This window comes from Phyllobates terribilis, unplaced genomic scaffold, assembly GCF_046119375.1.
Source record: "Phyllobates terribilis strain yellow unplaced genomic scaffold, ASM4611937v1 Scaffold_11__3_contigs__length_659146591, whole genome shotgun sequence".
NCBI classification, from domain to species: domain Eukaryota; kingdom Metazoa; phylum Chordata; class Amphibia; order Anura; family Dendrobatidae; genus Phyllobates; species Phyllobates terribilis.
The window spans coordinates 326,482,434-326,508,882 of NW_027362771.1; the positions used below are offsets into that span (position 1 = coordinate 326,482,434).

At 43.9% G+C, this 26,449-nt stretch overlaps 1 protein-coding gene across 1 annotated transcript in view; it reads left to right on the forward strand.

Annotated features, from left to right (window-relative positions):
* Positions 1-2,922: 2,922 nt before the first annotated feature.
* Positions 2,923-26,449, forward strand: part of LOC141166188 (TRPM8 channel-associated factor homolog) — a 191,490-nt gene continuing 167,963 nt past the window's right edge. Inside the window, exons 1-2 of the mRNA XM_073652638.1 lie at positions 2,923-3,015; positions 23,549-24,178. Of these exons, the coding sequence (XP_073508739.1) occupies positions 23,562-24,178 (617 nt within the window). The 5' untranslated portion in view covers positions 2,923-3,015; positions 23,549-23,561. The remainder of the gene's footprint in view (positions 3,016-23,548; positions 24,179-26,449) is intronic.

Genomic DNA, 26,449 nt, shown 5'->3' on the forward strand with positions numbered 1-26,449 from the left:
TTGTTTTCTCATCTTGTCTCTCATAGTTGAGTTCTACCTATGATGTCAATTACAGGCCTCTCTCATCTTTTTAAGTGGGAGAACTTGCACAATTGGTGGCTGACTAAATACTTTTTTTCCCCACTGTAAATCCACATGTGTTCACTGAACCATGCAGCTTTACCACATTAAATACATTCTAGTGATCAAATTTCTGTTGCGGACACTAGTGAATTTGACATGCTGCGGTCCTGAAAGACGCACCTCATGTCAGTGTCCACGGGTGATCCGCAGCCTCTGATGCACACATAGTGGACATGGGATTTCTAGAGATCCCATCCACTATGCTGTAACATCTGGACGCTGCAGGTTTGACACCGCATAAACACACAGCGTCAAACCTGCAGCGGCTCCTGACCGTGGTCACGTACCCAAACACACCCGCAGCATGTCAATTTCTGTAGCGGACACGCTAGTCTCCACTGTAGATTTCGACCGATTGAAGTATCGTTATATGCGGTGGATTCACATGTACCGACAACAAAAGTGCGGCATTAGAACACCGCATTTTAGACACAACAAAAATGTGCTGCATCCAAAGCGCTGCTGAGTGCTGATCGGGGAGATGTAGAGGCTAAGGAAACAGCTGTGAGATGTTATTGAATGGCCAGGGGCCATGTTTGCAAATGGCACCTTCCCAGGCTAAAAATACCAGCTGAGAGCAGCTGCATAAATTACATGAATAGAAATGCCAATGAAGATTGGGTGAATGGGACTAGATAACACCCAGCTCTTTTGTTTGGTTATGACAAGGTGTCAGTCAGACCTTTTTATGACCAAAACTAATTAAAGTAAAGTAAAGAGTTAAATAGACACACATACACCGAGCAAACACTTTATTTGAAATACAACAGACACATTCTTTAGTAATTTAAATTAACCAATTCTCTCACCCCAGTTCTGACGGTAATCCAAGGGTTTAAGCAATGTCCCACCAAGTAACTTTATTTAGCTCCAAAAAGCATTCATTGATGTACAAAAACACTTCAAAAACCGCATAAAAAATGCATCAAAAACTCTTCTAAAACACCCAGAGTTTTTTCTGCCAAGGAGATGCAGAAACACTCAGGAAATTTCTGCTTCAAATCCTGATCGTGCGCACATAGCCAAAGAATGTCTCATTATAGTTACTGAATTTGAGTGTGGTGGTATAATAGGATTCCACTATTGCAACTATCCTTGACAAAGAAATATGTACAAAATAGTGAGAATTCACAAAACATAACAATTCAATTAAAGCTAAAACACAGATAAAGAGTTAAAAACAGTTAAAAGTACACTAAGGTACAAGCTGCTATCAGAGCATGGTCCTAATAAACTCTGAAGAATGTACCTCCTGTTCTCTATAACTCCTTCCCAACATTGCATATATTGGTCTGTCCAATATCTGGTCCAGGCAGCAGGCAGAGGAGCTGCATTCTGATTGCTTCTATTATCCTCTTAAATGCCACTGTCAATCTTTTGACAGCAAAATTTAAAGTGCGCAATACAGGGGTGCATCATTGCAGGGGACCAATGGGTTTCTTTGCAGTAAGTGTCCTTCTGAAAGCCGCCTTGTCATTCATGTTGGTACTACTATAAAGCCCAGCTCCAGACTGGGCATCATAGGAGGCCATGTTTTTAGCTACATTCTGCAATACTGAAAGTGCTGGCTTGTCTGTCTAGTTTATTCTATCATAGTAGCTGATTTGAGCTGCAGATCTAGCTAAGATCCATACGAAGAGAGTGAGTTTCTCTGCTTCCTTTCTTCATGCTCAGTGTTTCTGCAACTGGAGGGGGAGCAGAGAAACTCACTCTCTTCGTATGGATCTTAGCTAGATCTGAAGCTCAAATCAGATTGAATAAACTAGTCTGACAAGCTAGTACCCTCAGCATGATATTACAGTAAGGATAGAAGAACAAAGCAACATAAGGTAATGAAGTATATTGCAAAGATTCATAACTATTAGGGTTGAGCGAGTATGTTCTGTCCGAGTATGCTCGGGCCGAGCTCCGAGTATTTACAACTGCTCGGTGATAAGGTTAAATCACTCCCGTGTGCATGATTTGCAACTGTTTGACAGCTTTATTACATGTGAGGAATGTGCACACGGGAGCGATTCAACCTTATCACCGAGCAGCGGTAAATACTCGGAGCTCGGCCCGAGCATACTCGGCGAAAGGGTTAATAGAACATACTCGCTCAACACTAATAACTATACAAAGGCTGATCAATAATTACATAAAAAAAAAAGTTTAGCTACTCTTTAAAGGGGTTCTCTGGCAAAAGAGAGAAAATAACTGAACACATTTAATACATAACCATTAGAGATAATGTAAAAATATTTTTTGTACAATATATTACAATGGCTCGTGGTCTACGTCTAATTCAGTCAAATTTTATAGACCGCTTAGACACTTTTCTCTTTCCACCTTATGTCTGGTGTACACCAATAGTTTACATTCACTATTAATGAATCTGGCACATCCAGACTTATTTTAGGCACATTTCTTTTTAGATGCACTTTTTAAAACGGTTGAAGAAGGCATAGAAATTGTCATGAACACGTACTACATTTGATGCACACAATGTGCAATGCTTTTTTGCAAACTTGTGATAAAATGTGGGTACATTTTGCTTAGTAAATCTCCCTTATGTGTCCCATGCGTGATCATTTCTTTCCAATTGTATTCTCGACTGAGGTGTTGCATTTGATGAAAAAATGTATAATTTGCTAGTGGTAGTTGAGTAGAAGAAGCACTACTTGTGTAAATAAGTGTTAAAAAAAATCACATTTGTTATCTAAGTTACAACTTGCAAACATCTGCTTAATCAATTGTTAACTCCCCCACTCCCACCCCTTCCTCCTACTCATATTATAATATTCCAGCAACTTTACTGCTTATATAGAGTGAGCTGGGACCATCGTGGCCACATCCCTGTGAGTGATCATCGTTTTTTTTCATTTCAGCTCTTCTGCTTCTTGGACAAAAACAGTATGTATGATATCTCACTTACTCTCTCTATTTCCCAATCTGTCTTTTATATAATCTTTGCATTGCAGCAAAACTTTATATATTGAAACAGCTTTGTTTATGAATGGAGTAAACAGCAAAAGGATTGGATTCAAGATATTACAAATCAAAGTATTCACATAATTGCTTAGTAAATTTAGGATTTCATGTAAAATAACACTTCTGAAGAATCTTTTCTTAGATCCCTGTTCTGCACTGTCTCGTCCCTTTAAAAATGAGGTGTGTAACTACAAAGTTTAGAGAAAAAGCAGTTTTGATACTGTGTTAATTGAAAGAAGTTTTGTTGTTTTCAGTGAGAAAAACAGTAGATTGCACTATGTTACTACACAAATTGGCACTTTTTTTATCATAAGGGAAAGGAGAGCACAGACTTGTTGATAAGATGCAGCAGGATTGTTATTTTATGGAAAAAAGTGAGAAAAGTGTTTATGTAGAAAGATGTATCAGGGGACATCTTTATACAGCTAGCTTATCCATTATCACTTCAGGGACATAATCTGCTTGTCAAATTTTGTTTGAATGCAGATTGCACATTTTCTGTTAGTACAATAAACCTCATTTCAAGGCAGAAACATTACTGTGTCCAACAGTTATTACATATATCAAACTGAAATAGCTGTTGTAAAAACACCAATTTTTATAAAACATTAAGCTTAAGATTAATAGGGGTGCCCAAACTTTTTCATATAACTGTACCTGCAAATGAAATGTTTGTTTTTGTTTGTGTAAAATAAAATTTCTGGATGCATGTAAAACGCTGCAATTGTCTGTATTGCAACTGATAATGTTCGTAATGTGCTCAGATATGCGTACTTTTCCGTGCAGTTGACCCTATATACACTTTGTTGCAAGTAGTACAAGGAATAGCGTACACCAAAATTGTGGTGTTGCAATTTATAAAATGTTTAATAGGGTAACTGCAAGATTGGACTCCTGACTGAAATTTTTTTAGTGCATAATACATGTGTGCATGTGCGGCAATTTCTACCCCCACATCTATAAACCCCCTTGCAAGATAATCACGTGCCAGTTGATTTTTTTAGGGAGAAAAAACTGGGAGATAGTAGATTGTGAATAGCGGCAGCTTTTTTGGCAAACCAACACACACCCTGATTCCAGAATGGAAGCCAGAATTGGATCTTCATGGAGAATAGGGATAAACTTATGAATGACATTCTTGATGCAATTGAATTGCAGACTATAATAAATTGATAGAACAGGTATAGAAAACTGATTAGAAGGCAATTATTTTTTTTCATTAAATTAGTTCTATCTTTATGTTGTACAATTTCTACAGCTCTATCAAGTAACCAGGGGGTATAACCCCTCCTAGATAATCTGGCTCTGGATTCCCCAATTTCATTTTTCAAAGCATCAGAGTTGCTGCAGTTGTGATTAATTCTATTAAATTCCCCAATTAAAATACAAAGGAAATGTGTCATTTTTAACTTCAGCCCTTTTAGAGATCATTTCATCTTTAACTTGCTTAACTGTTCACAATAATAGTAATTTTGACAAGGGGTGCCCAAAGTTTTTTCCCTTTTTTCTATTTTGTAATAATGCACCGCACCATTATTATGTTTCGCTATATTATTTATTTGCGAAATTATTTATTTTTCTTTGTGTTTCTTTTTTTTTGTTCGGCCACACACTGTTTCACATTTTCACTCATTTAACATTTATACCACATTAATATATATGCATGATATTAATACAATTAAGTGCAATAGCGTTGCCACTTTAATATCAATACTTTATCTAAAACCAGGATCTGCGTTCCAAAAACGGCACTAGTTGCACACGTGCAAAAATGAAAGTAAATCCAATAGAGTATATGGTACACGCTGCAAGATATAGGTCCTACCTGAATGCAATAGAGGAGTCCGACCAGAGATGTGGTGTCACGGGTGTGTCAGAGGTGACAGACAGTCACCCTGCAGTTGGTTGCCGGAGATCTCTACGTTTGGCATTACAGACATCTTCTTAGAGGCTGGCTGTCTCTAGGACCAAGCGGCTACCACCCTTTGGCTAATTAGCTCCCTGGCCTAGGTGTATAAATACCTGGTGTGTCTGAGAGGGAGGTGCAGTTCACAGCCTTCCCAGTAGTGCAGGACAACACAGTTCTAATGCAAAGGCGCATTAATGAACACAGCATTCTTTACAGCACAGTGAGATGGAGAAGGAGGGGAGGGTTTGCTGAGGGAGATGATCCCTGTGACACCATTTCTTCCAGTCCTTATCTTTCTGCCTGAAAATACTCTGCACTGTTAGTTCAGGAACTCTACCAGACCTGTGCTTAGCTTCACTCCTGACTTGAATCCTTTTCACTTGCAGAGGCACTTCTGTCAGATGCAGAACTCACACACCACCTTTCTCTTCTTCTCCAGCCAGACAGTAAACAACTTCCCCACAATCCCCCTTGGACTCTGTTAAAACACTCCCCTTCTTCTGTGATTGTGTTAACCCCTCTAGTTGCTGGATGCTTCTGGAGCACAACACTTCCTGTCTCATGAGCTTGTGTTACTTCTAATAGTTGCTGAATGCTTTTAAAGCAACACTCTGCAACAGCACTACTTCTGCATGTCACACTCTGCAACAGCACTACTTCTGAATGTCACACTCTTCCCTCCTTTTTGAATGTCGTCCTCGACATTCATTTTAATTGGTCAATGTGACCAATTCTGAGACAGTGGTGAAAGTTGGATAACTTTATACAGGGTGGGCCATTTCTTTGGATACACCTAAATTAAATGGGAAAGGTTGGTGATATCAACTTCCTGTTTGTGGCACATTAGTATATGGGAGGGGGAAAACTTTTACAGATGGGTGGTAACCATGGCGGCCATTTTGAAGTCGGCCATTTTGGATCCAACCTTTTTCAATGGGAAGAGGGTCATGTGACTTCAAACTTATTGAGAATTTCATAAGAAAAACAATGGTGTGCTTGGTTTTAACGTAACTTTATTTTTTCATGAGTTTTTTACAAGTTTATGACCAAAATGTGTTCAAAGTGCTGCCCATTGAGTTGGATTGTCAATGCGACCCTCTTCTCCCACTCTTGACACACTGATAGCAACTGACCCCCTTAGACTTTTATCTTTGGGGTCATCTGAAGGCAATTGTCTATGCTATCAAGATACAAGATGTGCAGCATCTGAAATAACGGATACTGGAAGCCTGTCCTAGCATTTCTTAAGCGGTGTTCCTATCAGTGTGCCATTTTATTTAGGTATATCCATATAAATGACCCACCCTGTATACAAATTAGCATTGTGAAATTGGTATAATGTTCATAAACATTGATAACAACCTAATCTTACAACATTTTTCTTTTAGGATGCCTGTAAGAAATAAACAATAAACACAATTAAAACAATCAGCATCTCTTCAGCTGGAGATTTTCATACGTCTTCAACCAGCTCTCTCTCTCTCTATGCTTTAACAGATCTTTGTTTCTACAAAGTCTTTTAAGGAAAATTAAAGCATGAAAACAAGTCTTTCCACCTGGCAACATCTTCCACACTGCCTCTCGGTGGTGAATACCACTTAAGTGGGCTTACCTGGTCCGCAGGCAGAGATACCTGTTTCCAGTCGACAGTCCTTGGCACTTGACTCGGTTCACCAAGTGTCTCATATGTCAGCATCACGGGCCTCCTCACTTCTCGAGTCGACATCATCCTGGTGGGTTGTTCTTCAGAGACCACGGGTTCTTCGGTCTCAGAAGTTTCCTCCGCCGCACTCATTTCCCATACTTCCTCAGATGCTCTTGGAGCTGCCTCTGTAAGTTCCTGTACTTCTCCTGAGTCTCTTGTTTTCACACAGTCTGGTAATTCCGCTCCTCCTGAGTGCCAATCGGTCTCTTCAGGGACCGGTGTTCGATCATCAGATCTGAATTGGACTTCATCTGTACTCCTTGGTACGAACTCTGGAGCCTCAGGACTTAGTTCACTCTCCTGAGGATAGTACATCTCTCTCCTTTCCGGTCCAAGAAATACAACGGTGTGTTCTTCTCCATCGGAACTTTCAAAGTCACTATCCTTCTCCAGAGCTTCAGTCTGTGGTGGTCCCTTAGTCGATCTTGGACGATGTCGGTCTACTTCTGGGAAGTCTTGTTGTGGTGGGAGATTAGCACAGGGTAGTAGTAAATTCTGATGGACTATTCTGGTTTTCTTGTCTCTCGTTTCCAATCAGATTTCATACACTGGGCTGTCATCAGCTTTCCTCCTTATGACCACATACAACTTGTCTTCCCAGTACGAGCAAAGTTTTCCTGGACCGCCTTTCTCACGTACGTTCTTGACTAGCCCCTGACTTTCCGGTGCCAATTCTGCTCAATAACATTTTCGTTCATAGTACTCCTTACTCTTGCTCTGTCCTTGTGTAACCACTTTGGATGCTATGTTGTATGTCCGTGCCATCTGTTCCTTCCATTTCCGAACGTACTCCGGATACATTCTGTAAGGCTCTGACACTGGAGTATCGAACATGATGTTGATTGGCAGTCTTGGCGATCGTCCATACAATAGGAAAAAGGGTGAGTAACCTGTTGCATCGCTCTTTGTACAGTTATAGGCATGTACCACCTTTGACAGAGAACTTTTCCAGTCTTCTCATCAGCTGTTCAAGTGCGCAACATCGACAATAATGTTCGGTTAAAACGTTCCACTTGTCCATTACCCTCTGGGTGATAGGGCGTTGTGTGGGATTTCTGAATTCTACAGTACTTTCCTAGCTTGACAAAGAGCTGGTTCTCAAATTCTCTTCCTTGGTCATAGTATAACCTCATAGGGAACCCAAACCTCAAAGCAAAATCATTGAAGATCTTCTCTGCCGCTGTTCGACCCGATTTATTGGGGGTGGCATATGCTTGAGCAAATCGAGTGAAATCTGGAGATGTAGAAAGTCTATTGAGACCAACTCAAACGGATACGTAGTTTAAATGTTGCCCATAGGTGCCCGGGTTGTATTGGTTTGTTTATCCTTCAGACACCCACACTCCCTGGTCACGTACCTCTCAATATCTCTCTGCATGTACGGCCAGAAGAAACGTTCACGGATCAAATTTGTTGTCCTTTCCACTCCCAGGTGTCCATGTTTTCATGGAGTTCTTTAAAGACCAACCTACGAAATACTCTGGGTAGTACCTATTGCCTGTTTTGTCCTCCTTTATGATACAGGATACCGTCTTCACTGAGGTAGAGCTTCGCCCATTCTTTAATTAAAACAGATACTGCTAGTGACTCATTGTCTCTCTCCCGTTTAATTGGAAACCGATATTGGTCCACAAAAAGTAGTATTCTACCAATTATCTGATCTTCCCGTTGTGCTCTACGGATTTTTCCTTTTGTTAGTTGTTAAATGGACAGGGGGTGATCTTGTTCTCTTGCTCTTATGGTGGTTTCCACCGTCAGTGGACACCACAATGGTGTGTCTTCCGCCTGATAAGCTTGTACTGCTTGGGTAGTGCTCTCAATTGCTTCCAGACTGACTTCCTCCGAGCATTCTTGCATAAACTCCTCAGGCTCTAGTGGTATTCTCGACAATCTGTCAGCATTCGCATTGCATTTTCCTGGCCTGTACTTGATACTGAAATTGAAGTCAGCTAGTTCAGCGACCCATCTCTGACCCATAATATTCAGTTTGGCTGTAGTGAGGACATAGGTCAAAGGGTTGTTGTCAGTGTATACCTCAAACTCCTTGCTGTAATAGAGATAATCTCTAAATAGTTCACAGATAGCCCATTTTAATGCCAGGAACTCCAATTTTCTGGAATGTAGCTGGTAATTCTTCTCAGTGTCTGTCAACGTTCTAGAACCGTAACCGATGACTCTCAATTTTTCATCTTGATGTTGATACAGGGCAGCTCCCAGTCCAACTTGAGAAGCGTCATAATAAAGAGCAAATGGTAAATTGAAATCAGGATATCTCACGATGGGTGGTTTTACCAGGTAATCTACTAGTTCTTCCAATACCTCCTGGTGATCTGCTATCCAGAGAATGGGCTGTTGGGACTAAACAGAGTTGTTTCTTTTCAGCCCCGTCCTGCCCTCGTTCTTCTTTTTCTCCATGGGTGTTGTTGACTCTGTGGTCCCCCCCAAGAGAAGGTATAGTGGGGCGGCAATCCCGGAGAAGTTCCGAATTTAAGTACGATAGTAGAAGAGGAATCCCAAGATCTGCCTCAACTCCCCGACAGTAGAGAGCCGCTTGTATTTTAAGGCCAGTAACGGAGCGATTTCTGCTGGGTCCATGGTATATCCTTCTCCGGACACAATTTTCCCTAGGAATCGGACTTGCCTTTTGAACAGTTCACACTTCTTTGGGGTCAACTTAACACCGTGTTGTTGATACTGCTGGAGTACGGTCCTCACGTGTTCAACATGCTCCCGGAAGGTTTTGATGTGTACCACATTGTCATCCAAGAACGGCTGGAAGATATCATCCCTCAATCCATCTAAACATGTCTCCATGCTTCCCTGGAATTCTGCTGGAGCTGAACTGAGCCCAAACAGTATGCGGATCCACTCATATAATCCCCACGGTGTGATGAATGCTGTCAAAAGTCTACTGGACTCTTCAACAAACCCTTGGTGGTATGCTTTACCCTGATCGAGGACAGAGAACCAGGTACTTCCTGGTAGGCTATCCAGCATATCTTGGATCTTTGGTGTCGGTGCCGATCAGGTACTGACTTTTGGCTTAGTTCCCAGTAATCACAGCAGAGTCTTAACGTACCGTCCTTTTTCCTAACACAAACAATAGGAGAGGAATAAGATGACTTTGCCATGTGGACCCAACCGCTGTTGTTTAGGTCTTGTAAATACTCTTTCACTTCACGGTGTAATGGTTTTGGCACAGACATGTAACTTTTGGTTACTGGCTCGAGTCTTTCAAATTGATTTTCAACTGCAACGATAGGCTGTATCCAATTTCAGAGTCATGTTTGGAGAATGCATGACACTCTTCTCTCAGTATCTGTTTTGCTACCGCTCGATCTTCAGCACACAAGTGTTCCAGGGGTACTGGGTGATCCCAGGACTCCGAGATGGGTCATGAAATTTCTTCCCCTGGGCAACTCCTGTTCCTTGGTGTGGAGACTGAATTCACTGTAGTCCTCTGGGCGGGTCTCACACTGGCTGGATATACCGTTTTAAGGGTTTCGATGTGATCTAAAACAGTCTTTGGATCCAGTCTAATTTCGTGTTTCGTAGTATTCATCACTAGAGATGAGCGTTGTTCTACTCGAACTGTTCGCCAATCTCAAATTCGAGCTGTTTTGGGCGGTGTTCGAGCCGGTCGGCGAACACGAACAATTTGAGAAAAATTCGGCTGTTCGAGGTTATGTTCGATAACTGTTCGTGCACCAAAATCATAACTGGATTTTTTCTCAGTAATGATGAAAATTAATGTTAATACGCAGTTTGAGTGTACAGCGGGACGGGGGGAGGGGCAGGGGATGGATCTCTGCAGGAACAATGAAGATCTCCATTTTTTTTTCTCTTTCCCGCATTTGCAGTGGGGAGGTGCAATCTGTCAGCCTATCAGCAGCGCACACACGGAGCGAAGTGCTTTTTTTCACACAAGCAAGGGCATGTGTGATTGGCAGTGTATGTCACATGTCCTTGCCCTATAAGACCAAGCCATTTTCCCCGTCGCCACCATTTTCTCACTGCTGCAGCTGCGTGTTAGACGGCACCGCTGTTGCTGTGTGCGCTATACCTTGTTAATTTCAAGCCAATTTTCGCACAAATATACAGATAGCTTGGGAGTAGGGAATAGTTGTGATTGCAGTCCTTTTAAGGACTAGGTTACAGCATTTCCTACGACTTTTATCAGGCAGGTCTGTGCTCTTAAATAGATAGATTGTGGGAGTAAAGACTAATTGTAATTGGAGTCCTTTTCAGGACTAGGTTACATCAGTTCCTATCAGTTTTTGCCAGGCAGGTCTGTGCCAGTGCTGTGCAAGTTTTTTTCACAGCATTTGGCTGAATCTAGCAAAGCTAATCCTTTTTGGCCTATTGCAGAGTGTGTTAGTCAGTGGAGTAGCCTATCTGTGTTGCAAGATATACCACCTGTGTATAGAATACCAATTTTTTTACTGCACCTAGTGAAGTAAAATCTTTTGGGCATAGCATCATTCTATTAGTCCATCTATACTGACCTCCATCAGGTTGCAAACTGAATATAATTTTTTTCTGCATCTAGCTCTGAAAAAATATTTGGGCTTCTAGCAGTGTGTGGGACTTGGTCTATTAGTCCATCTATACTGACCTCCATCAGGTTGCAAATTAAAAATATTTTTTTTCTTCATTTAGCTCTGAAAAAATATTTGGGCTTCTAGCAGTGTGTGGGACTTGGTCTATTAGTCCATCTATACTGACCTCCATCAGGTTGCAAATTAAAAATAATTTTTTTCTTCATTTATCTCTGAAAAAATATTTGGGCTTCTAGCAGCGTGTGGGACTTGTTCTATTAGTCCATCTATACTGACCTCCATCAGGTTGCAAATTAAAAATAATTTTTTTCTGCATCTAGCTCTGAAAAAATATTTGGGCTTCTAGCAGTGTGTGGGACTTGGTCTATTAGTCCATCTATACTGACCTCCATCAGGTTGCAAATTGAATAAAAAAATTTTCTGCATCTAGCTCTGAAAAAATATTTGGGCTTCTAGCGGTGTGTGGGACTTGGTCTATTAGTCCATCTATACTGACCTCCATCAGGTTGCAAATTAAAAATAATTTTTTTCTGCATCTAGCTCTGAAAAAATATTTGGGCTTCTAGCAGTGTGTGGGACTTGGTCTATTAGTCCATCTATACTGACCTCCATCAGGTTGCAAATTAAAAATAATTTTTTTCTTCATTTAGCTCTGAAAAAATATTTGGGCTTCTAGCAGTGTGTGGGACTTGTTCTATTAGTCCTTCTATACTGACGTCCAGCAAGTTGCAAATTGAATATAATTTTTTTCTGCATCTAGCTCTGAAAAAATATTTGGGCTTCTAGCGGTGTGTGGGACTTGGTCTATTAGTCCATCTATACTGACCTCCATCAGGTTGCAAATTAAAAATAAATTTTTTCTGCATCTAGCTCTGAAAAAATATTTGGGCTTCTAGCAGTGTGTGGGACTTGGTCTATTAGTCCATCTATACTGACCTCCATCAGGTTGCAAATTAAAAATAATTTTTTTCTGCATCTAGCTCTGAAAAAATATTTGGGCTTCTAGCAGTGTGTGGGACTTGGTCTATTAGTCCATCTATACTGACCTCCATCAGGTTGCAAATTAAAAATAATTTTTTTCTTCATTTAGCTCTGAAAAAATATTTGGGCTTCTAGCAGTGTGTGGGACTTGTTCTATTAGTCCTTCTATACTGACCTCCAGCAGGTTGCAAATTGAATATAATTTTTTTCTGCATCTAGCTCTGAAAAAATATTTGGGCTTCTAGCGGTGTGTGGGACTTGGTCTATTAGTCCATCTATACTGACCTCCATCAGGTTGCAAATTAAAAATATTTTTTTTCTGCATCTAGCTCTAAAAAAATATTTGGGCTTCTAGCGGTGTGTGGGACTTGGTCTATTAGTCCATCTATACTGACCTCCATCAGGTTGCAAATTAAAAATAATTTTTTTCTGCATCTAGCTCTGAAAAAATATTTGGGCTTCTAGCAGTGTGTGGGACTTGGTCTATTAGTCCATCTATACTGACCTCCATCAGGTTGCAAATTGAATAAAAAAAATTTCTGCATCTAGCTCTGAAAAAATATTTGGGCTTCTAGCGGTGTGTGGGACTTGGTCTATTAGTCCATCTATACTGACCTCCATCAGGTTGCAAATTAAAAATAATTTTTTTCTGCATCTAACCCAGCCAATAGTTTTGGCCTAATACCACAGTTTGGCCACTCAGCTCTGCTCGGTTACCATCCATTGTTTTTTTGTGCAAACAACTCCAGAGTTGTGAATTAGTTAACCACCAAAATGAGTGGAAAAAGGCCTGCTGCTGGTGGAAAGGGGAATAGGCGTGTTGGGAAGGGGAAAAAAGGTTGTGTCCGTGGGGTAGGTGCAGAAGAAAGACCATCTTCCAGCCAAACTAAAATGTCTACTTCTTTTAGCGGACAATGTGATAAGATCCCTTTCTTACGGCCACGCCAATCGCTACAAATTCCAGATGAGGCACAAAAACAGCAGGTGCTTCAACGGATATCAAGTGCTCCTTTAAGTGGGCTCTCCTCCACATCAACTTCAACATCACAAATACTCCAGTCCTCAAAGGTGTCACCCAAATCGCACTTGCTTCCTCACAGCTCCCAAATCTCCAGCTGCCCGTCTGAGTATGAGGTAGAACAGATGGTTGAGTCTGCAGAGCTGTTTACTCATACTATAGCCTGGGAATCAGAGGTCGACTCCAGCGCTTCTGTGAATCCAGACGAGGAAATGATCTGCACTGATGCCCAGAATCTTTATGAGTCGGATCCAGGACCAGAAGGTTCTGACCATAATGTAGACCCTCATTCCCAAACTGTAACTCCTGTTGGTGGAGACAATGAGGAAGACGATGATAAGACTCAAATACCTGATTGGAGCGACAACTTTAGTTTTTTGTCAGGGCAGGAACAGGTTGGCTCTGAGGACGACGGGTGTGATAACGCACAGGGTGATGATGATGAGGTCGGAGATCCCACTTACTGTCAACCCACAGTCAGCCAAGAGATGAGGTCAGCAGAGGAGGTGGAGGAAGATGCTAGTGACGACGAGGTCAGGTTGCGCCTTCCTGGACAGAGACGTAGTACTGGAAGCACGTCAACAACTGCATCCTCAAACACAACTCTGCCTCTCACCACAAGTCGTGGTGGCTCTTCAGGTCGCATGGGTGCTAAGCCTTGCATAGCCTGGGCATTTTTTCAGATCGATAAAGATGACCCAACTCATGTTATCTGTAACATTTGTCAGCAAAACCTAAGTAGAGGCCAAAAAATACATAGTTTGAGTACTTCATGCATGAACCGGCACATGGACATGAAGCATAAGTTGCAGTGGGAAGCTCAGTGTGCTACAATGCGGTCTAGCCGGCCGGGCCAACCACCGTCTGCCATATCTTGTGCATCCGCGGCCTCTTCATCCTCTGTGACTGGGGGGACAGCAGTCACACCTGTTTTGGGGCGCAGACCTGCCACCTCTTTACCCGCAACAGCCAGCGTGATTGGCAGGTCATCATTTTCTTTGGAGGTGGTAACACCAGCTGGTCTTGAGCGCTGTCCGACATCGATAGCACCACCTTTGGATCAAGGCAACCTAACATGTCCGCCTGCATCTTCCTCACAGACCGGCAGTTTGCCGGGGACACCCTTATCAACCCCGTCTAAGCACAATAGCCAGCCCTCGGTCCCTCAGATGTGGACAAGTAAAAGACCATTTCCTCCTAGCCATGAGAAAGCTAAGAGGTTGAATTTCACCATCTGCAAGCTCTTGGCTACAGAAATGCTGCCTTTCCGCCTGGTGGACACAGAGGATTTTCGAGACCTTATGTCCGTCGCAGTGCCCCAGTACCAGATGCCCAGTCGGCACTACTTCTCAAAGAAAGGTGTGCCTGCGCTCCACCAGCATGTCGCACACAACATCACCGCTTCTTTGAGAAACTCTGTGTGTGACAGGGTGCATTTCACCACAGACACTTGGACGAGTAGGCATGGACAGGGGCGTTACATGTCGCTGACTGGGCACTGGGTAACTATGGTGACAGCAGGACAAGGGGCTGCTGTCCAAGTCTTGCCGTCCCCACGAGTTGTGCGTCAATCCTCTTTATGTCATTTTTCCTCCACTGCTTCTGCCTCCTCAACCTCCTCTCGGTCTTCCACCTGCACCCAAAGCCTGTCTGGTCATGCCACAAGCTTTCTAACTGCGCAGAAGGGATCCTGCACACCTCCTTACTATGCTGGCAGTAGGGCTCAACGTCATCAGGCGGTTTTTACATTGAAATGTCTGGGAAATGTGAGTCTCACAGCTGAGGAGTTGTGGTCAGCTCTGGAGAACCAATTTCATGAATGGTTGTCTCCACTGGACCTGAAACCAGGGAAGGCCGTGTGCGACAATGCTGCAAACCTGGGTGCGGCCCTTCGCCGGGGCAATGTCACACACGTGCCTTGTATGGCTCACGTGTTGAACCTGGTTGTCCAGCAATTTTTAGCCCACTATCCCAGACTAGATGGCCTTCTGCAGAGGGCACGGTCGCTGTGTGCTCACTTCCGCCGTTCGCATCCCGCAGCTCAGCGACTTACATCTCTACAGAAGTCGTTGGGCCTGCCACTTCACCGGCTAAAATGCGATGTGCCTACCCGGTGGAATTCAACTCTGCACATGTTGCAGCGACTGTGGCAGCACCGACAAGCCCTGGTGCAATACGTTCTGACATATAGCCTGGGCCAACGAGATTCAGAGGTGGGGCAAATCACGCTGGAGGAGTGGTCTCAGATCAGGGACCTATGCACCCTTCTGCACAGTTTTGAAATGGCGACGAAGATGTTTAGTGCTGACGATGCCATTATCAGCATGACTATTCCGGTGATTTACATGCTGGAGCACATGTTAAACAGAATTCGGAGTCAGGTGGTGGCACAAGAGGAGGTGGAGGAAGTAGAGGAGGAGGAGTTGTATGCGGAAGGGCTAACATCTGCAAGGTCCAGACGGTCGGCAGCACCAGGGCGGCAGGCATGTGAGGGTGGGGGAGATGATTTTACCAGGGCGCATGGTAGCAGCCAAACTAGTGAGGAAGGTGCAGGAGCCCAGGAAGAAGTGGAGGACGAACTGATGGAAGACTCATCAGATGAGGGAGACCTTGATCACATTTCTGTTGTGCGAGGTTGGGGGGAGAGGACAGAGGAAGGAAGCATGATTGTTACCTCGCCACCAACACAACAGGGACTTGGTGCTCCTGGATGCGCAACACACATGAGTGCCTTCTTGCTGCACTACCTGCAACATGACCCTCGAATTGTGAGAATTAGAAATAATCCTGACTACTGGGTTGCCACACTGTTAGATCCCCGGTACAAAAGTAAATTTGCAGAAATTATTCCTGCCATAGAAAGGGATGCACGCATGCAGGAGTATCAGCAGAGACTGTTGCAGAATCTTACATGTGCTTTTCCACAAAATACCAGTGGTGCACGTAGTGAATCTCACAGTTCCAACTTGCCAACCGTGGTCTGTATGGAATTGTTCAATAAAGGGCCCAAAATTAAGATAACATAGATGGGAGAGGTCTCTATGAATAGGAATTCCTAAGTATTTGATACCCTGTGAGGGCCAGGCAAAGGGAAAGTTGGACTGGATGGAATCCTATATGGATTTAGGGAGGGAGACATCGAGGGCCTCAGACTTCGCTGCATTGATTTTAAAATTTTACCATGTAACAAAGTGATCTATTTCAGCCATAACAGCAGGGATGGATATATGTGATTGAGTGATATATACTAGGACATCATCAGCAAATAGAGAGCACTTGTACTCGGTGCCTCCCACCTCAATCCACCTAATATTGGGGTTATGGCGAATTGATGAGAGCAGGTGCTCCGTCACTAGGATGTATAAGAGAGGGGACAGAGGACATCCCTGCCTTGTCCCATTGGTGATTGTGAAAGGTGATGAAAATGTTCTGACGCACCCCCTGGGCCTTGGGACACCCGGAGCCGGACCCTTTTTGGTGGATGCTGGTGGTTGTAGTCTTCGTGGCGGCGATCCGGTTCCGTGGCTCAGGGCGGTCAAACCAGTGGCGGAACTATTTATGTGGTTTTGATGTTTAAATGTCCGACTACGCCACCCGTGGATTGCGGTCAGAGTGAACCGCCGCTACAGGGCAGACCGCTAAGGCTGGTGTTGTGGGTGCAGCAGAGCGTAGCATAACTCCCCACGGGAGGAGTATAGCCTCAGGGCAGTGTATGCGGAGGATGGGGGTGATGGTGCAGGGCAGCAGCAGTAACGACACGGAGTCAGTGATGCAGTTCAGGGCCTTTACTCACAGTTCTTATTATCCAGACCACGTCTGCAGGTAACGGCTGCCCACGTCGTACTGTGCTCACCAGGTGAGGGGCTCAGACAACTCCCAGATAACTTTGGAGCGCTTCACAGGACCCCCTTTGTGTGTCCTTTGTCTGGCCTTTCTTACCAACACTTCTGTCCGGCTGCCTCGGGCCTCCTCTTGGTAAACTTGGCGCCAGTTTCCCTGACCCTATGTGGTGCCTTCCTAGCGGGTGGAGCAAGGGGCTGCGCCACATAAAATATCAGAGCCTCCGGTTTCTAGCTGAGGGTCGTTTCCTGCCTCCACTAGTTCGGGGACCGGTCTCCCCCTTTGGCCTGACCCCTCCACGCAGGTGGATTCGGGCGTGCGGTGGCGACTCGCCCGTCCGCACCCCTGGGATCCCTTCATTCCTCGTTCCTGGAGCCTTCTCCGCTCCTCTTCCTTCCTTCTCCCTCTTGCAGGCCTGGGCCTCTGTTACTAGGCCCGCCTCCGGAGCAGAGCTCATGCAGAGCCCCTGCTCCCTGCCACTTCTGCTCAGACTTCTCTGCACTGAACTAAGATGGTGCCCACCTTTTATACTCCCTTCTCAATGCACCCAGGAACTGCTTCCTCCCTGCTCCTGCACTGCAGGGTTCCCCTTCCTCAGTGTTCCCTCCCCCCACTCCAGCCAGGGACAGGGACTGTCGTGCCCATCTCAGGGGCATATTGGTCGCCCTGCCCCACGGCAATGTGGTGTAATGCATGCAGGTGTCGGGTCCTGATCCACACTCCATCCTTATCTGAGAGTGAGATATCACACCTCTGGGTGAGGTGCAATACGTCTGTAGCAACCGAGCCCTCGGTGCTACAGTTCCATTTATCTTCAGCCTAGGTGACGTATTGTGATACAGGGCCGTGGTTTTGGCTATAAAAGGGTCCCCTAGACCCCTACCCCAAGCTTTTTAAGAGAATCATATATGGCGTGCCAGGAGACTCTATGGAATGCTTTCTCAGCATCCAACGAGAGTATCTACTTACAAATTTTTAACTGCATCTAGCCCAGGAAATACTTTGTGCCTAGTAGCAGTGTCTGCTAGTCAGCGGATTATCCCGGCTGTTAAGCAAGCTACACCACCTGTAGTTTGGACACTTAATTTTTTCAAAGGAAATGCTTCGGGACCACGGGATACTTAGTGAAGAGCATCAGGAGGCACCCCAAGGCATAGGGGCTGGGACTGGCACTAGGATGCCTTGCGGTGGACAGCCGAGCTCGATCCTTATAAAAGCTTTTTAACTGCAGCAGCTTTAGTGGACGCTACTGGAGCTGGAATTACGCGGCTGCTGGCATGAGACTTGCCCTCCAATAGATCCTTGTAAATGGATTTAAAGTGTATTCATTCAAATTAGAGGGACAATTTAAATTAAAAAGCTTAGAGCTGCCTCCACCACAGGGGGGCTCTCTCGACCCACCAGCGGACAGGCACCAGTATTGGGAGAGGGGGGCTGGCCGTCAGGGTTCACCGCGGCTCTGGCACAAACCCGGCGACACGGAGGTGGCACGGGCAGGAGCGGACTGGCCGTCTCGGCTTCTCACTTTTTGGATTTTAGAAGGGCATGACATGCCTATATCTGTGTCTCCCCCTCCTTTTACTCCTCCACCTCTTTTCTTTTCGCATGACTATATGTACTTGTCACTTTTCCATGTGTTAGTTGTGTCTTCTGAGCAGTTTGTCAGCTTTTGGACACCTTTGAAGGTGTTTTCTATGTGTTTCTATGTGTTTTTGTTTGCCTGCCATTGGTTTTAACGGTGTTCGAAGGTGTTCGACGAACAGTTCGACGAACAGTTCGGCGAACACACGGGTGTTCGACGAACCGAACCGAACTCGAACACTACGGGGGTGGCTCAACACTATTCATCACCGATACTGTCACTCGAGCAAATCCACTAGTAGGAATCGTAAGCACAGTCTCACCTTGAACTAGGCCTTCCAGAAGTTCTGAGGAGTCTTTTGGCATGAACAGTCTTTTCTGGACTTTTCTTCCCGGTTCTACCCAGACTCCACACCTCACCCCGACCATTTGGTTTGTAGGGATGATGGTTGGGCGCCAGCCTATCTTGACTTCTTTTAGGTCAATTGTATTCTGTGCTTTCTTTACTCTATGAATCACATTTTACGCCACAGCATTGGGTATGGCAAGCGATGTGGCAATTGCATCCACCACCAGTGTCTCTGACTTGTGTTCCGTGATGACCTCACGAGAAAAGGTACCAAGAGTTCAGTGGTGTTGCTTTTCTTCATGGCCCTCAGTTGGAAAGTCCTTTCCACCCAGCCTATGAAACAGATTTCGGTCTGGTTGACAGCTTTGTCGTGGAGTTCCACTGGTTCTAAGAGTTCTTTTAACGACCGAAGGCAGGTATGTGGCAGGTATCGCCTTCTCCATTCTTCATTTAATAGGCTCGCTTGGGCTCCTGTGTCCCACAGTGCTTTTACCAGGAGTTCATCTAGCTGGCACTGTATAAAGCACCTTTCACCGATTGGGCTGATGAGGCTATCTTCACTGACTGAGGAATTCTCCTCCCAGGAGTACATTGTTTGACCTCCGCCCTGGGCATTAAGTAACTGATGCCCCTGACTCTCTTGCAGCTGTTGTAGACAGGAACACACTTGGGGATAGTACTGACGTAGCCTCTTTATCTCATGTGCCATTCTGGGGTTTGGTGAGATTTGGATTTGCTTCTGGGGCCTCCTCCGTGTCGTGGTTACCAGTCGCCCCCACTGGCAACCTCCTGTCTTTTAACCCAAATGACTGTAACCATTGGCATTCCTTGGCATAATGTCCTTCCTTACCACATCTTAGACAGTGGACCACTCCTGGGTCTGAGGGATACAGGTTCTGGCCTGGAACGAATCAACTGTTTCATCTCAATCATCTCGGTTCGCAGTTCTCCTATTATTTCCTCCCAGTCAGCACTGGCAATTCTCTCTTTTGTTGGTTATTTAAGGTTCCCTCTCGGAGGTGACATTGGAGGGTCTCCATGATGATCTTTGGACTGACTCATGACTCAACTTCAGCTGACTCATTTTGGTGATTTTAGGAGAAGAGCCTTTCTTTAACTTGTGTTCACTCTCTGACTCCAAACTAGCTGCCTCATTCATTTTTTCAAGTAGGACTTCGTCCAGAATGCCAGGATCTTCTAGGTACTGTTTCAGTTGCAACTTAATGTCTTTGCTGATTAAGCTTATTCTCAATGATCTCAAGAACTTCTGCTGGACTAGTCAAGCATCAAACTTCTCTTCCGCTTCTACATCTCTGGATGCAAACAACAGTGTATTCTTCAGTTCAATTGCTCTGAACAAGAAACTTTGGGGTGATTCATTATTTTTCTGTGAGAGGTTAATGAGTCGGTGGAACAATTCTGAAGTACTTTCTTCTTTATAGTGCCCTTTTAAAATCATCATCAGCTGTAGCAAGGTCAATTGACTCTTCATTTCTAGCATACTGCAGAGGTTCAGTCCTGGGCTGATCGCTTTTACCACCCCCTCAACAATCTCATCTGGCTGGTAGCCTTTCTGTAAGCCTGCATCAATCTGGTGCAACAAGTTCGCATAAGACAGTTTCTCTTTCTGTTCACATTCTCCAATCTGTCCCAGGATCTTGAATTCTTTCCTTATGGTAATTTGTGGTGTTAGAGAGGACTGTCTCCCTGATTTATCTAACCCGAGCAGGTTAAAGGTCCTGTCTGAGTCTATCACCCGTTCAGAGGTTTTGGTTGATTCCTGCAGGGCTGTTGTTAGGGCTTTGAATTGTTCTTCCAATTCCTGTAGTTCTGTCTGCGGACGGAGATTCCCGTTTTTGGTAATTGGTGCCGCCCCTCCATCCTCCAACTTCAACCTGGTTACAAACTGTGTTAGCTCCTAGAGGAATGTCCCCATGATGTCTTCAGCTTCTTTTTCCCCCAGCTCATTCATTTTTGCATTAATGGCAGCTAACAATTGCCTGCGGTTGTGTGCTTTAGAAATCTGTTCCTCTGACATCTATATATGTTCTGCTACTGTTCTCAATTCTTAACAGGTTAACTGAAGAAGCAGCTCACTAATTCTGTCCATTTGTATTTCCACATCCAGTGCCTCTAGTGAGTTTTCTTTAGGGCTGGTCCCCTTTAACTGGTGTAGCTGAGTTGAGTTGTGAGTTGAGGTGCGGTGCTGCTGTGTTTTTTCAGACACTTTTCCTCTTCCTCTACACTCTATTCCCACCAATGTTACACACACGCCGCTATGTTCAGATAGGGGCGAGACAGGTTACATGAATTCTTTGTAATCCTAGGGGAATCCTGGGGGAACTGTTACTCAGGTCGACCATAGACCATTGGCTGCAGTTTCTCTCAGACACATAGGGGTATTGACCCTCAGGCACAGACACATAGGTTGTTTCACTTGCTGACCAGACACACTTGACAAAAGCCCTCATAAACGGTAGAACAGTTGCATTTAATAAGAAGTCGCACAGCCAGTGCTAGACAAACAGTACAGTTTCCTTAACAGCACAGCAGTTCACAGACTTCCCAGTAGTACAGGACTGCACAGTTCTAATGCAAAGGCACATTAATGAACACAGCATTCCTTACAGCACAGTGAGATGGAGGAGGGGGGAGGGTTTGCTGAGGGAGATGATCAATGTGACACCATTTCTTCCAGTCCTTATCTTTCTGCTCTACAATACTCTGTACTGCTAGTTCAGGAACTCTACCTGACCTGTGCTTAGCTTCACTCCTGATTTGATCCTTTTCCCTTGCAGGGGCGCTTCTGTGAGATACAGAACACACACACCACCTTTCTCTTTGGCTCCAGCAGGACAGTAAACAATTTCCCCACAATCCCCCTGGGGCTCTGCTAAAACACTCCCCTTCTCCTGTGACTGTGTTACGTCTAATAGTTGCTGAATGCTTTTAAAGCAACAGCATTACTTCTGCATGTCACACATGTATCCATCCTGGCCCCCATGACTCCATCCCATTTATCCGTCCTGGTCCCCATCCCATTTATTGATCCTGGCCCCATCCCATGTATCCATCCTGGACCCCATCCCATTTATTCATCCTAGCCCCCATGGCCCCATCCTTTTTATCCATCCTGGCCCCCAATGCCCAATCCTATTTATCCACTCTGGGCCCCATGGCCTCATCCCATGTATCCATCCTGGCCCCCACCCATGCCGCATCCACACAAAAAAAAACGAAAATAAAAAACCTCTTACGCTCCTGCACTGTGCAATGTCCTCCTCTTAGATCTGGTGTGCTCGTATTAAAATTGCCTCTATTAGGTCGGTGGCTGATGTGAGTTCGCCCGTTGCAGCTGACGGGTAACAGTGACGTCATACGTCAGCGATGTCAGACGCACAATCATCAGATTCATCGGGATGTGCGATGCAACTGTTCGGGTAATAAACACTGCATGTGCGCGCTCATGTACATACTCTGCTTATACTTTTACAGGACCCGTGCCCTTAAAAACCGCAGGTTTTTTTAAAAAAATTATTACTCTTTTTCTCCTTCCACCTCACCTTGCGTACAAAGTAAATTGCGTATGCGCGGGATCTGGCTATGAAACTGCACATCACAGGGCACTGTGACGTGCAGGGGAGGGGGAAAAAATTATATTTCAAAGAGGAGGTGGGGATTTCTTCTCGTCCCCCAGCCCGCAAGCGTCAAAAACTGTAAAGAATGAAAAGCCATATCACTGCAAAAAGACCTCTAATATGAGGCATACAGGTAAGTATAGATTCACATTTCTATCACCTGTATTCCCATTTTAGAGGTCTGATAAGTGTCAAAGGCTGACAGATTCCCTTTAAAGATTATAATATTTGGATCTACTGCGGACTTCCAGACACAAACTCAACAACCTCATAAACATATCTGAGGCTGTTTAATTGCAGTCATAAGATCTGGTCCAGACATCGTAGCCTGAACTCGGACCGTGTTTCACTGATATTTGAATTTGGCCTTGTTCTGAATGGAAGAAGCAGAGCTGTAGGTGCTTGGGTGAAACCCTATACAGAATAGACGACCAGTGGCTGGAGTGCTGGTTGAAGACTTGATACTTAATGGGATGAGACCCTACTGAGTAGATGGAAACTGCTCTTCTGTTTTCTGGACTTCACAGCATAAGGCCTTATTTCAGGAGAATAGCAGGTAGATTGGCCACCATCTTAGAGGCAGATTAAAGTAATTTTACAATCCCATACCCAACAATAAGAACAGAACACTGGAAATGAAGTAAGTTGGGGATAAGCAACATGATGAATCCTCTAAAATATAATTTATAGGGTGTGTTCAGTTTTTGTTATTGGGCCTGCTCTCATTTTGTCCTACATTATTGACCAAATCTGTAACAGAGGCTCCTTATAAAGTCTCTAATGCAGATGTGATCAAAAAGGTGTTGTTTTTTAACATATACTAATCCTTTAAAAATACTATTAATAATGTGATCACAATTTTCTTTGTATTACAGTTTTATAAGAAATATGACTTCTGATAAAGATTACTACTCCCTTGTCAGAGGTGTAAGAAGCCTGAATTTCTCTGGCGACAAGGTGCCATGCAAACTACTTTTGACTAGTGACACCTCATTTCCAGTTTTAGTGACTCCTAAAAAACATGTTCTTGTTGCTGCCTCTAAATATGGAAAAGGACGAGTAGTAGTTATGAGCCATGAAGCATATTTGAATCATCCTCCATTCATGGATTTCCTGAAAAACGCAATATCCTGGCTGAAACCATCTTCAGAAGCAGTAATTGGTGTTGACAAGAACTTTAACAATTTAGAGCTGACCCTCTCTCAGTCTGGATACAAACTTGAGAAGATCTCTGGTCTGAAAAAAGGTTTGGGAGTGCTCTGTATATCTGGATATGATGAAAGTCAGGCGGTAGAGATTGTATCCTTTGTAAAAGAGGGAGGAGGTCTTCTTATAGGAGCTCAAGCCTGGCACTGGTCTTTTAGCCACAAACAAGATAATGTTCTGCTCCATTTCCCAGGAAATAAAATAACTTCTGTTGCTGGAGTGTATTTCACTGCTGAATATGGAGAAAAAGGTGTTTTTGATGTCAGTGACTACATGCCAAGGACACCATGGTGGAAAGAGTGAGTATACAAATACAGAAACTTTTTTGTTTCAAAGAGATGCTTTAATAATAATACATATTTCATATTTCTAATCCTTATTGTTTCTTCCACTATATTCTCATGGCTTACATTCATATAACCACTGGGATGATGTGACATACCAACATGTGACCACTGCTGTAAATCACTGGGTCCATACTTTCAATACACAAATGTAGCTAACAACAACAAATGTAAAAAAAAAAGTACAAAGCATACTTTATTTGAAAAAATGACATAGGGTCTGTGGTAGATTGGCTTGCTCAGCTGCACACAAAGGTAGACACAGGAACATTTGTTGCTTTAAATTTCTCAGTAGTTTATTAAGGCACGGCATAAACTACTGTCAGGTCCATCAAAACAAACAGGCCTTTCTTGGCATTGTGGGTGTGGTAAATCGCTGACTCGCCTGCACATGGAGGTTGAAACAAGTATGCCATCTCTTTAAATTTGTGGATGGTTTATTATAAAGTGGCATAAACCAACCTTTAATCCATGTAAATAAACACAGCCCGCTGGGCAAAACAGTAAAGCAAAGCAAAAATGGTAACACAAGGAACACAGTCCTTGTAGTATCAGGGATTCACCTGCTGAGAATTCAGCAACTCCACGTGGTTCAGAAACAAACACAAGCTCCCTACTGGAGCTTACTTCTCCAGACATTGAACTCTGAATGCCTCAGCTGGCCGAGTATTTAAACCCCCCCAGACCACACCCTGAGGTAGAGATATGGTGAATGACCTCTCACCCTTCACAATGGTCATTCACAAAAAACACTCCCTTTTACAAATGGACTCAACCCCTCTCAATTAATAACATGCTGGAGGAATCTTAATGGTTTTAGTTCACTGAAGCTAACAGCCTCAGGGAAACAAATCTCCCCTCCAGCACTTTACCAGTGACTTTGTCACAAGGGGTAAATAAAAGAAAAGTACATAGCACAGTCCTGTGAGAGTACTCCAGCACAGGGTTAGGAAATCACACACGGTTCGGTCCGAACAGCCACAAGCTCCTTTCCCTGGACCTAGCCTCTCAAGATACAGTGAACCCCTAATGCCTCAGCAGGCTGTCAATGTAAACCCAGACCACACCCTGGGGTGAAGATATGGTGAATGACCTCCCACCAGCTCTATGGTAGTTCACAAAAACCCAGCTCTTTTAAAATCGCTGCTTAACCCCTTGCACCAGTGAGCTGGAATAAAACTTCTGGGATTCAAATCACTGAAGTTAATAGCCTCAGTGAAACATACCTCCCCTCCAACACTTTGCCAGTGATTTTGTCAAAGGTCTAAATGAGATCACACAGAAGAGAGGGTGACACACATAGCAGGAAAAGACATGTGACAAGTAGATTGTAAATGAATGTCATATAACTATTTACACAAACCTGGCATATAACAGTACTGGCTATAAAGCACAATTGTACAATATGGAGAACAGTTTATTACAGTTTAAGTGATCTCTAATGCTGTAACATATAGTCAGTATCACTGTGGCTTATCAGTAATACATATGACAGTAAAAATATATTTACAGGGCATTGAGAAAAATAATAGGATAATATGACATGGAATAAAAATTGTAGATAACATATCCATCATGTCCTCTCTTGGAATCGCGCCCAGTTTGATGGGCGAAATTCTATAGCCTCATTTCTCTGTAAATATGCTTTGCTTTTTAGTGGGCCAAACCACATGTCAATTTCCATATTTACTTTGGTGATACCATCTCCTATTCTGATACTATACACAGAACCCATATGTATGCGTGTATGTATATATACACATGTATATACAGTCGTGGCCAAAAGCTATGAGACTGACACAAATTTTGGTCTTCACCACGTTTCCTGCCTACGTTTTTTGTTGTGTTAAATTGCATTAACTCTACACTTTTATGAAGATTGATTAGATGAATTGCAAAGTCATTCCTTGACATGAAAATTAAAGAAGCCCTCCCATTAACTTTCTATTCTCTAAATCTATGATTATGTGTACACAGTTACTATCAGTGTGTTAAAACACCTACCGCCTTCTTCTCCAGATCAGGGTGCTAATTTAGCCACAAGCAGCTCCCACAATGCCCCTCAACTGATGGTTTAGCGTGCCCTATATATTTAGAAGCTCCTTAAGGGGTGCATGCATGCTGGGTTGTGCACGCATCTTCTTGTGCAAAGTGGCTTCGGAGATAAGTGGCAGTTATTTCAGAGACAGTTAGTCAGGGCAGGAGTCAGGTAACCAACACTTTGAC